This window comes from Monodon monoceros, unplaced genomic scaffold, assembly GCF_005190385.1.
Source record: "Monodon monoceros isolate NGI ecotype Baffin Bay Population unplaced genomic scaffold, NGI_Narwhal_1 Super_Scaffold_21, whole genome shotgun sequence".
Lineage (NCBI taxonomy): Eukaryota > Metazoa > Chordata > Mammalia > Artiodactyla > Monodontidae > Monodon > Monodon monoceros.
Window position 1 is genome coordinate 147,534,567 of NW_021703778.1, and position 13,070 is coordinate 147,547,636.

At 39.6% G+C, this 13,070-nt stretch overlaps 1 protein-coding gene across 1 annotated transcript in view; it reads left to right on the plus strand.

Annotated features, from left to right (window-relative positions):
- The window catches only part of TTLL5 (tubulin tyrosine ligase like 5), a 307,505-nt gene that overhangs the window by 103,482 nt on the left and 190,953 nt on the right, over positions 1 to 13,070 (plus strand). The window contains exons 20-22 of the mRNA XM_029239548.1: positions 6,951 to 7,108; positions 8,033 to 8,339; positions 12,861 to 12,981. Of these exons, the coding sequence (XP_029095381.1) occupies positions 6,951 to 7,108; positions 8,033 to 8,339; positions 12,861 to 12,981 (586 nt within the window). The remainder of the gene's footprint in view (positions 1 to 6,950; positions 7,109 to 8,032; positions 8,340 to 12,860; positions 12,982 to 13,070) is intronic.

Here is a 13,070-nt window from a genome sequence, read left to right on the forward strand (position 1 = left end):
GAGATTTCCAGACCTGCCTCATGCTAAATTCAAAGAAAAGGTTATGTTTTGGCCTTGACATACCTGGGGCATACAGCTTTGCACCTTATGGGACTGACCAGAGTTGCTTCCACTTTGCCTTGGAACTAAAAGTGTGAAAAATACCTGTGGCTCTGAATTTTGGCAGAGGAGAGAAAGGTCTTAGAAGAACCGCTGGGATGGCCTTGCCCAACTGAAGACTGCAACTAGAACAAAAACTCAACCCTAATTACACACCTTCTGGTTTGAGAGATTATGTAAATCCCCTTTGTGCTATTTCTCTTTACAAAGCAAAATGACAATAAGAAAGAAACCTCCTATAGCTAGCTTTTTGTTTTACATTTAAAAATTAAGATAAGGGGGACTTCCCTGGTGGCGCAGTGGTTGAGAGTCCGCCTGCCGATGCAGGGGACATGAGTTCGTGCCCCGGTCCGGAAAGATCCCACGTGCCGCGGAGCGGCTAGGCCCGTGAGCCATGGCCGCTGAGCCTGCACGTCCGTAGCCTGTGCTCCGCGACGGGAGAGGCCACAACAGTGAGAGGCCCGCGTACCGCAAAAAAAAAAAAAAAAAGATAAACTTGGTTTTCTCTTCCAAATCTTTTGAAGCATAAATCTAATCCTTATTTAAAGAAGGAAAATATGATTGCCATTTAATGTAGGGAAAACTGAGAGAAATCAAGTTTTGTAGCTTGTTTCCAAATGAAAGTCATGCTTAGTTTATAGATTTTCTCCAGTTACTAGTCAAGGAATATACTTCCTAGAGTATACTACTATCAATTTGGAAATTAGAAAAAAATACTTAAACAACCAGAATATTTAAAGATCAGTGGGTTTTGTCCTTTCTTTAGGACAATTTATATTGCCATCATTATGGGTTTTCTGGTGGTATAGAGGTATAAGCAAATAAAAGGTGGCATATGACAAACCTTATGCTGGAGCATGAAACAAGTCTTAATACGTTTGAAAGGATTAAAATCATACAGAGTGTGTCCTTTGACTACAATGATATTAGAAATCAATAAGAAATATTTGGGAATTAAACAACACGTTTCTAAATAATACATGGGTCAAGGAAGAAATCATAAGGAAAATTCAAAACATTTTGAACTGAACAATAATAAAAATATAACATTAAAATGTGTGGGGTGCAGCTAAAGTACTGTTTGGTGGTGTGTGTGATGGGTGTGACTTATAGCTTTATTTTTATTTATTTATTAAACATCTTTATTGGAGTATAATTGCTTTACAGTGGTGTGTTAGTTTCTGCTTTATAACAAAGTGAATCAGTTATACATATACATATGTTTCCATATCTCTTCCCTCGTGTGTCTCCCTCCCTCCCACCCTCCCTATCTCACCCCTCTAGGTGGTCACAAACCACCTAGCTGATCTCCCTGTGCTATGCGGCTGCTTCCCACTAGCTATCTATTTTACGTTTGGTAGTGTATATATGTCCATGCCACTCTCTCACTTTGTCACAGCTTACCCTTCCCCCTCCCCATATCCTCAAGTCCATTCTCTAGTAGGTCTGTGTCTTTATTCCCGTCTTACCCCTAGTTTCTTCACGACCTTTTTTTTTTTTCCTTAGATTCCATATATATGTGTTAGCATACGGTATTTGTTTTTCTCTTCCTGACTTACTTCACTCTGTATGACAGACTCTAGGTCCATCCACCTCACTACAAATATCTCAATTTCGTTTCTTTTTATGGCTGAGTAATATTCCATTGTATATATGTGCCACATCTTCTTTATCCATTAATCCGATGATGGACACTTAGGTTGCTTCCATGTCCTGGCTATTGTAAATAGAGCTGCAATACTTAATCAGAATATTGAATTTGTAATCAAAAACTTTCCTACAAAGCAAACTCCAGGTAGTTTCACTGGTGAATTGTATCAGCATTTGAGGAAGAATATGCACCAGTCTTACGCAAACTCTTTCAAAAACATAGGCAAGGATACTTCCCAATTCATTTTATGATGCCAGAAAAGTATGACATGAAAACCTGACAAAGACATTTAAAAAAATTATAGGCTAATATCTACATGAACATAGATACAGAATTTCTTAAAAGAATATTAGCAAATAGAATCCATCAGTATATGAAAAGGATAATACAGATGACTAAAGTGAGATTTTCCCCAGTAATGCAAGGTTGATTTAACATTTGAAAATTAGTCAATATAATTCACCATATTAATTAAAGGGGAAAAAAACCAGATCATCATTTTATTGCTGAAAAAAAAAAAAAAGAAAAACCCATGTGTGTTAAATTGATGAAATTCACCACATGTTTATGAGAAAAACTCTTACACATCAGGCATAGAAGAGAAATTCTTCAGCCTGATAAAGGCCTTCTATGAAAAACCTACTTCTAATGTCATACTGACATAATGAGGGTTACCCTATGATTAGTGATAAGGCAAGATGTCTGCTTTCACCACTTGTATTCCCTTTATACTAGAGGTCCTAGGCAGTACAATAAAGCAAGGGGAAGAAAAAGAAGTAAAAGGCATACAGATTAGAAAGGAAGAGGTCAAATATCTTTACTCTTAGATGACATGATCAGGTTAGTAGAAAGTTATAAGGCATACACAGAATAACTACAAGAACATTCAAGTGCACTTAGCAAGGTCTTGGGATACAAGGTCAATATACTAAAATCTGTTGTTTTTTTTAGTATACTAGCAGTAAATGGAAAATGAAATTTAAAATTCCATTTATAATAGCTTTTGAAAATATGAAATTCTTAGGGGTAAATTTAACAAAATATGCTCAATACCTATATATTAAAAGCTCCTAAATATTACTTAAAGAGATTAAAGAGGACTTCCCTGGTGGCAGAGTGGTTAAGAATCCGCCTGCCAATGCAGGGGACACAGGTTCGAGCCCTGGTCCGGGAAGATCCCACATGCCACGGAGCAGCTAAGCCCGTGTGCCACAGCTACTGAGCCCGCGCTCTGGAGCCCACACGCCACAACTACTGAAGCCCATGCACCTAGAGCCCGTGCTCTGCAACAAGAGAAGCCACCGCAATGAGAAGCCTGTGCACCGCAGCAAAGAGTAGCCCCCACTCGCTGCAACTAGAGAAAGCCTGCACACAGCAATGAAGACCCAACACAATTTAATAAATAAATTAAGAGATTAAAGAAGATCTAAATAAGTGCAGAGATATGTCATGTTCATGGATTAGAAGACTTAATATTGTAAGTATTCATTCTCCCCAAATTGATCTAAAGAATATTCTAGTAGATTTTTTTGTAGAAATTGACCTTTTTTTCAATGTATATGAAAATGCAAAGAGCTTAGAATATCCAAAGTAATCTTGAAGAAGACCTAGAGTACCTAGAAGAAGAAATATTATAACGCTATAGTAATCAAAACTGTTGCAAATTGATCAATGGAACAGAATAAAGAGCCCAGAAATAGGCCTGCATGACTTTAAACAAAAGGCCTAAAGTAATCCAATGGGGAAAGGAAACTTTTTAATAAATGGGGCTGGAACTGAATATTGTATTTTAAAAAGTGAACTTTAACCTCTGTCTCCCACAAAAATTAGAGGTGATTCATAGACATAAACGTAAAAGCTATTAGTCTAAAACTTTGTAAGGAAAATATCTTTGTGACTTTGGGCTTGGCAAAAGTTTTTAGACATGACACAGTAAATAATCAGCAAAAATGAAAAAATGATAAGTTTGATTTCCTCAAAATTAAATATTTTTGTTATAAAGACACTATTAAGAAAATTACTAGACAAGCCATAGACTGAGTGAAGATATTCATCAAACATATCTGTCAAAGGACTTCTATATAGAAAATATAACAAACTCCTACAACTAAATAATTATAAGACAATCAGCCCAGTTACAAATGGGTAAAATGCTTGGACATTTTAAAAGGAATATATATGAATAACCAATATACTAACGAAAATGTGCTTTACAACCTTTGTTATAAGAGAATTGCAAATTAAAATCATGAGATACCACTAAACATCCAGCAGAATGGCTAAAATTGTATCAAATCATTACATTGTATACTTTAAATATAATTTTATTTGTCAATTATACCTCAATAAAACTGGAAAAAAATGGCTGACAACATCAAATAGTGAGGATGTGGAGCTCATGGAACTCTGATAAATTGTCACTGGCAGCGTAAACTGGTACAGGCACTTTAATACTTTTTTTTTTTTTTTTTTTGCGGTACGTGGGCCTCTCACTGCTATGGCTTCTCCCGTTGCGGAGCACAGGCTCCGGACGCGCAGGCCCAGCGGCCATGGCTCACGGGCCCAGCCGCTCCGCGGCATGTGGGATCCTCCCGGACCGGGGCCCGAACCCACGTCCCCTGCATCGGCAGGCGGACTCCCAACCACTGCGCCACCAGGGAAGCCCGGTACAGGCACTTTAGAGTCTGGCAGTTTGTTAGCCTAGAAAATTCCACTCTGAGATCTTTACTCAGAAGAAATGAAAAGCATAACCACAAAGTGACTTGTACAAAAATGGTCATAGCAGCTTCATTCATAATATTCCAAAACTAGAAGCAGCTTCGGTGTCCAACAATAGGGGAATAGGTGAACGGTGGATTATTCATACCCTGCACTAATGCTCAGCCAAAAAAAGGATCCACACTGATACTCACAACGTGGATCAATCTCAAAAACATGCTGAATGAAAGACAACACAAAAGGGTTCATACTATACTATTCCATCTTTCTGAAGTTCTAGGACAGGCAAACCTAACGTGATGCAAAAATTCAGAACGGTTTCCTTCGGGAGTATGAGGGAGGGATTTACTGGGAAGGGGCATGAGAACTTTCTGAGGGGATAGTAATGTTAGAGTTTGGGTTATATAGCTCTAGGTCTCATCAGATGGACATATGGACATTTAATATTTGGATGTTTCACTGTGTGTCATTTTTAGCTCCCCCCGCCCCCCCCCCAAAAAAAGAAAAGAGAAAAAACTTTCAAAGCCCTATAAAATATTGAACTCTAGATCCTAATGATTTGAGTGTTAAAGTGTTGAGGAGTGAAGTGCACTGATGTCTTTGTGCAACTTTGAAATGCTTTAAAAATGAAGTGGACTGATTGATGGATAGAAGAAGAGAAGGTTGGATATATATGTGATGAAACAAATATAGTAAGATATTCATTGTAGAAGCTGGCCAGTGGGTGTATGGATGTTCACTGTATAATTCTTTAAATCTTTCTATTTGTTTAAATATTTCATAGTAAAAGTGTAGAAAAATGAAATAAAGTAGACATAGATAAAAGGTATTACAACTTACAGGGAATTCAGTTGTTTATTAATTCAGAAGTATTTATGGTATGTCAGGTGCGTGCTGAGCACTCTCGTAAGCATCACTGATCCAGTGAGAAACAAGACAAGCGTGGGCCTTGCCTCTATAGAACTATGATTCTGTTTCTTTCCCCAGCATTCCCTGCCTCCATTCCTTGTAATAGTTGTGATTTATATGTCTGTTCAGGGTTTCTTAGAAGCTTATAGTTGTTATTTTAAAATATCAGATTTGTTTTATTTTCTTTATTATTTAATTGGCCAAAAATCTATTTTCATAACTGTGTGTGTGTGTGTGTGAGGGGGTAATGTTCAGTGGTTGAGACTATGATACACTGGGGTTGAACTATTTTTAAAGTTTATTAATTTGCTTCCCTTTTCTGCACCCCGTATCAGGACCCTCCCAGTTCTTGGTTCAATTCCCCGCTTTAGAGGGGAGGCCTTCAAAATACTTACTATCCAGTCCATCCACCCAGAAAACTCTAAAAGTCCTAACTAGACCAAAAGACACAGCCTTTCCATCATACTCAGGGACTGAAAACTCCCAGAGGAATGAGGATGAATTTCCACCTCAAAGGGAATACGCTTTGAGTTGTGAAGAGTTCACAAGAGAGAGAGTTCAGAGCCAACCAGTTAGATCTTGAGTTCTGGGTATACAGAGTTGGCTGCCTGCTTTCCGACACTAACATGGATACGTCTTTTCTGACTTAGTGACCAAGATCCCTGTCTCTCTTTTGTGACCTGGTTATCTCTGCCTGTGCTGTACTTTGCCCGGTCCTTGTGTGGATTGGGTCTGATTCCCGTCACTTAACCTAATGTATGATTTATTTTATCTAATGCCTAATGTACCTGTAGCCATTCCCTCTCCTCATCCCATTTCCCATCCATGATCTGATGGAATTTGGTGTTGTCCTGCATCTGCTGCCTTCCCTTGTCTGTGCCTCTGACCCTAACTCCTGACCTGTACTCAATACCTGGAGAGTCCCTGCCACCTCTCCCCAGCTCCTCCTGTAACTAAGTACGCTCCAAGAGACGTTCCTCCTGTTGGAGCGCTTGAGACTTGGTGTGTCCCAAGGTCTTGGTGACTCTTCACGAAGATGCTTTCCCTGTGAGTCTCCTTCAGCTCTGTGCTGCCATATTCACAGATTATCAGCCATCCCTCTCCTCGTCTCAACCTGTGCTAAATCTGTATTTATTAAATATATATGTCAAAGGAATATTTGTGTAATTCTGAGTAAGTTATAATGAATAAATAAAATAATAAGTACACCTCTAGCCATTACCAGCTTAGTGAGAATTAAAGTGTTACCAGTATCTCTAGTCATTCTTAAGGCATAGTTGGGTAGCACTTTATGATCTCTGTACTGAATAGTCAGCCAGTATTACTGAATACTTAAAAATACTTAAACATTGTCTTCAGATATATTTTTGTTCAGAACATTTAACAAATTCAGATAGCCCATTAGTGAAATTCTAATGTAGATTCCAGTATTCCCATTTATCTGTCAAACATTTTAGAATTCACTAGAGTAACCATGCCTGGCCTGACATCATTACAGAGTTCTGTCAAACTTAGCCTTGGAATAAAGGAGAGAACTTTCTGAAGGCTCTAGGTACCATGTTTTTTCCCATAGAGTTGTGGTTGATGGAGCACCGGAATTGAAGGTAGAGAATATGAATTTAAGGGCCAAGTTGCACGCTGCTCTTTATGAGAGGAAGCTCCTGTCTCTGGAGGTGCGAAAACGTCGACGACGGAGTGGCAGATTGAGGGCAATGCAGCCAAAATACCCAGGTACCGGCTGGTGAGCTTCCACCAAGCTCTATGATCTGTGTCCTGTCAGACCGATTTAATCAGCTTCTTAATTAACACTTAATGAATCAGGACTTTCTGACCACATACGCTTACTTTTTTTGATATAGTCTTTTTCCTCGGAAACTTGTTTCAAAAGGATAATAAGTTTTTAAACCTTCCATTCTGTGATATTTGTACTGAAGAATATCCGAAGTGCACACGTTTTGGCCTTTGACAGCATCATTTAACTACCTGATACTTAGCTTAAGTTTAATGGAACCCTGAGCGTCATTGTTTGGGTTTTTCATGATTAGGTATGAAGTCCAGTTCGTCCTTTGACATTGCTGAATTGTGTAAGTATTTTAAACATGAACAGAAAAAGGGGAATTTCTTTCTCTCCTAGAATCTCCCTTGTTACAGATTTGTTTGTCACGGACGAATTGACTTCCTTTTTCTCCCTCCTTCTCTCGTTCGTTGAGTGCCTGTATCAAGCACATTAGTCACTGGGGTTTCATTGGTGAATAAAAAAGCTATGGTCCTTGTCCTCATAGACCTTCCAAGGCAGTGAAGGAGAAGGATAATGGATAAACATATGATAGAAAGATATTCCCCTGCTTATTGTACCCCCGTGAAAGATGCCCTTCTGAAAACCTCTAACACGCTGTAGAGATTACTCTACTAAAAGGGTTTTTGCCTTAAGTTATGAGAGAACCATTGGTATATCGATGAGAAACATCAACTCTAATGAAGATCATTAATAGGTTTTTAGAATATATAAGAGGGACGTGTGTATGTTGTTAATTTTGTGCATTATTTGTGGTCTGATTTAGAAATGGGTTTTTACTGAAAAGATAAAAGGAAGGTATTGGGAGAGAGGAAAATTTAATCCTTTTTTCAGCAACATTAGTGATTCTTCGCATTTAGTGATTACCCAACCAGCTGAAATGAATGTTAAAACTGAGACAGAGAGCGAAGAGGAGGAAGAAGTTGCCTTAGACAGTGAAGATGAAGAACAGGAAGCTTCCCAGGAGGAGTCTGCAGGGTCCCTCGGAGAAAATCGAGCCAAACACACACCCTCACTGACCGTTATGGTAGAAAATTCACCCAAAGAAAATGCCGTGAAAGTTCCTGAATGGAATGACAAAGGTGAACAGTGCTGCAAAACCGAGACTCAGGAACCAGAGCCTAAATTTAACCTGATGCAGATTCTGCAAGATAATGGCAATCTTAGGTATGTACCTTTCCTAATTATAATAGCAAAACTGAAAACAGCTAATTTGTACTGTGTACCAGGGTATTGTGCTTGTGGCCTTATAGCCATTTTTCATTTCTTATGCACAGGAATCCTGTGAATTAATGACTGTGATTTGATATTATTACTATCAAGGAAACTGAGCCTTAGAGAAGTTGCTTGTCCAAGGTCTAGAACTGTGATACAAACCCAGGTCTCATTGGCTCAACAAATACTTGTTGGGTTTCAGCATTAGTGACTTAAGAGGACAAGGTGACTGAGACAGGGAGCTCAAGCAGTTCATGGCTTAGAGTTGGGGACACTTAAAGAGCGGGGGCTATGACCCCAGTATGGACAAAGGGCTCTTAGGGCACAGGAAAAGGAGTGATTGGTCTTGCTTGGGAGGGCTAGAGAGACATTAGGGAAGAGGCAATATTTGAACCAGGCCTTCCCCGACAGGTAGGCTTTCCGGATTTGGGAGGTGACAGCTAAGTATGGGAGTGCTAGTAGAGGGAATAAAGGCACAGAGGGGTGGAAGTACAGTCATTCATTCAGTTCCTCGACAAATATTTATTGAGCACTTGATCTATACCAGGAATTGTGCTGGGCTGTATAGTGTTACGGTGGAGACCAAAACAGTCGTGGAGCCCACAGTCTAGTGGGGAAGACTGACAGTAAACAAAGAAACAAGGTAATTTCAGGCAGTAAGAAGTGCTGTGTAGACAATAAAATAGGGTGTAGTATTAGAGTGTAATTGGACAGAAAGTTTCTGTAGCTTCTGGTGCTTTGGGCATGGAGAGGTAAGCTTTAAGGTGAGTCCTAAATGATGAGAAGGAGTAAGTCATGTGAATATCAGGGAGCAGAATATTCCAGGCAGAACGGCAAGTATAAAGAACCTGAAATTGGAATGAGCTTGGCAAGTTTGAGAAATACAGATTACTGGTGTGACGTTACATGGAGAAAAGGGTGCAATAAGCAGTGAGACTAAAAAATTGGATGTCATTTGATCATAAAGTGCCATAGAGGAGCCTGGACTTTATTTCCTAGATGGATAATTTTTAAGCAGATGTGTGATATGGTCAGATATGGGAACATATGTATAACTGATTCACTTTGTTATAAAGCAGAAACTAGCACACCATTGTAAAGCAATTATACTCCAATAAAGATGAAAAAAAAAAAAAAAAGAAAGTAAATTCTGGTTGCATTGTGGGAAAGTGATTGATAAGAGGAGAAGTAAGGGTTGAGAGCTGAGTTAGGGACTGTTAAAGTAGTCCAGAGCCAGGAAGATGAAGGTCCTGATCAGAGCAGTGGCTATAGGAATGAAGAGAATGGGATGGAGTTAATGAAATTTGCAAGTTAAAATTGGTAGGGCTTGGTCCCTGTAGATGTAAGAATTCCAAAGAGACTGAATTTTCCAAGTTTGGTAACTTGGTGCTGCCATCAGTCAATATAAGGAGCACAGGAGTTGGTTTCATGATAGAAATAATGTGTTTTAATTGGGACACGGTGAGGTGGAAGTGCTCTGGCATGAAGATGATCAGTAGATAGGTGAAAATACAGCTTTGAAAGTCAGAGTTGAACAGGACTGTACAACTTCAGAGTAGACGAGCTTGTGCATTTCAGTTTAGTTCAGCAGGCATAGACAGGAGAAAAGGAAGAGAACTGAGGCCTGGGGAAAACCAGTGTTTAATAGTAAAGAGACCAAGGAGTAGCAGTTAGAGTGGTAGCTATAAAACAGGGAGGAGACAGTATAGAAAAGCTACAAGATGAGAGTTTCAAGCTATAGAGTGCCTCTGGCAGCCCAAGTTAGGATGAGACCTGAAAAGAGTCTCCTGCATTTATGACCTGGGGGTGGACTTCGTGGGTAGAAGAGAAATTGTGAGTTGAGCAAATAGGAAAGCAAGTGCGAACTAACTTTTTCAGAGAGTTTGACAATGAATGAAAGACAGGTGAGAACTCATCAGAAAGAGGGAGCAAGCTAAGAGAAAAAAGATTCTGGGATTCTGGAGCTTATTTAGAGATTAGGGGGAGGCTTTGATAGTAAAAGAATTAGAGATACAGAAATGGATATATTGTCCTAAAGGAAGGTAGGAAGAGGCCAATGGAGGGGTGTCTCTTCCTGTAATGAATGCAGTAGTTAGAGGTTAAAGAGGCAGGAAGTGTAGTTATATAAGCATGACGGCCTTTAGTTTCTAAGCTGGAGGTGAGTTCTTATACTGCAAGGATGGAGGGTGATATTGGCGTTTAGGGGATTGGAGGGCAGAGTTAAGGTTTGGAATGGTGCGTGGAGAATGAGTAGTTGCATTAGTGGAGAGCAGAGAGGGCTCTGTCCGAAGACTTGACTCTGGCTTTTCAGTGCTTGCCAACTGGCATTGTGACCACAGGCAAGTCAGAGAGCTTCTCTAGGCCTCAGTTTTCTTTTCTGTTAGGCCAGGGTATGGGGTTAGACATAGACAGGTTTTTCAAACTGTGCTCTCTAGAGAGGAAGGAGGAGTCCACTGAATTGAAATAGAACATTTGAAAACCACTGGACTATATTCTAATGTCCTTTCCAGCAATAAAATTCTGCTTAGATGTTGTAGAAATAAATGAGTTATTCATAAATCTTACGGATCTTACTTTTAAAGAGTAAACTCTTGTAATTGCAGGGTGTGTTAATGTAATAAATCAGTGGTTTTCAAACTGTGTTCCCTGGAGCTGCCCATAATTCTGTGGAGCATCTCAGTGGCTACTGAGGGATCTGGGGGTGTTCCATGGCAAGGATTCAAGGCTCCAGGCCCCAGCCCACTAGTTGTATATTTTTGTATGCTGAGGATCTCCATAGGATTTTATTTTTTTTAAATAGATTTCTTTGGTGTAAATTATTCTATTATTTTGGTTTGTCAGTTACAGATTACTAGCTGACCAATGTGTCCAATACCTTAGGGACAACCTCAGGATTAACATCCCACAGATCTCTAGTAAGGTTTTTAGAGATGGAAAACTCAGTTCTTGTTCGTTTGATTTACAACAGTGATTTGCAACAAAAGGTTGATTGAAATCTCAACTTCCAAGCAGTAATTCCCTTATCCAAAAGACCTTCATATTTTAATATTAGGGAAATAGTCAATAAAACTGGGTATTTTGCTACATTTGGAGGTGTCTGAAACATACCATTTTTAGCTCACTTTATTGCAAGTGAATTTGTTGACCAAAATGGAGAGTCTTTTTTCATTTATTTTGACTTGAAAATAATTAGCTTATGGGAACGGTTGAGGGGAAAGTGTATATGGTCTCCAGAACAAGGATTTTAAGTGTTCTTCTTGATGAAAAACATTTGAAAATATAAATTTCAAAATCATATTGTGCTCCCATAAACTATTCCTATTAATAACAAAGATGTAGCCTTATATTTCATACTCTGAAGAGCTTGAAAAGCAAATCTACTCCCCAACCTGACTCCTCTCCCTTCCAGCACACACATAGAAGATAGATGTAGACCCTCCTAGGATTTCCAGTTTACTCTGGACAAGTCCTTCGTCCTAACCTTGGGGGAACAGTGAGTAGAAAGCATTCAGTGATTGCATGTGTGAGGATTGTAAACAAAGTTTGTGTTGGGCCCTAATCTTCGCTGATGTAATTTTGGCTAGCATATCAGAAGGCCAAGCAGCTGAAGTAACTACAGTCTCTCCTGAAAGAAAACAGATCTTCTGCAGTTAGCAGCTGAAGTGAAAGTCATCAGTGTTTCTCTGGTACTCCTGTCTTCTAAATGATAGCTTGATCAGATTTCCTTGTTTCCAACCTAGACCTCCAAGCAGAAATCAGCTGGCTTCTTCAGTGATGTTGCTGAGGTGCTTTTTATTATATGTGTGGACTTCTTTTTCCCCCTGAACATCTGGGCTCATCCTAGCCGGTCAGTGCATCTATGCCAAACTCCGTTGGACCTCACTCATTTGTTCTGGGCTCCAGCCACTCCCGTCTTGTAGTTGAGAAAAGCCTGACCTTAAATTTGGTCTCAAAGTTCCTTTGTAGGATTTATCTGTTTCCTGCTTTGGAGGCTTTTGCACACCAGAAATTAGTTGCTATAGCAAAAGCCATACTTTTGTACTAACTGATAAGTATGTTTTTAAGGGCCTCCAAGGCAGAAAAACCTTTCTGTATCAATACAAAGGTTCTTGTGAAAATTCGGTACTTTTCCTGTCCATTTCCCCGAGAAAGTTGTTTAAAAGTTCCAAAAGATAAGGTATAAGAGTAGGAAACATGATTCTCTATTCTTGCTTGATTTCCCCCCCGCCCCCCACGCCATGGTAATAATGAGAAAATAAGTAGGGTTCTCCATCTCTGATTCTTTAAATAGAAAAAAAGAAATCTCATGTACTGGGTGGAAGGAATCTTTACTCAGTGACTGTATGATGGGCTTCATTTTTCTTAGCCATCCTAATAGAAGGATCCTCAAAGGCCACTTTGAGAGAGGCAAGCACACATTTGGTAGGTGCACCATTCTGTCTCATAACGGTATGTTGTTTTGGATTTCTGTAGCAAAGTGCAGGCCCGAATAGCATTCTCTGCCTATCTCCAGCATGTTCAAATCCGACTGATGAAAGACAGTGGAGGTCAAACGTTCAGTGCCAGTTGGGCTGCCAAAGAAGATGAACAGATGGTGAGGCTCTTCTTGTTGGAACCTTTTTACTTTCTCTTACTCTCCCTCCCTCCCTCCGTCCCTCCCTCCCTCCGTCCCTCCCTCCCTCC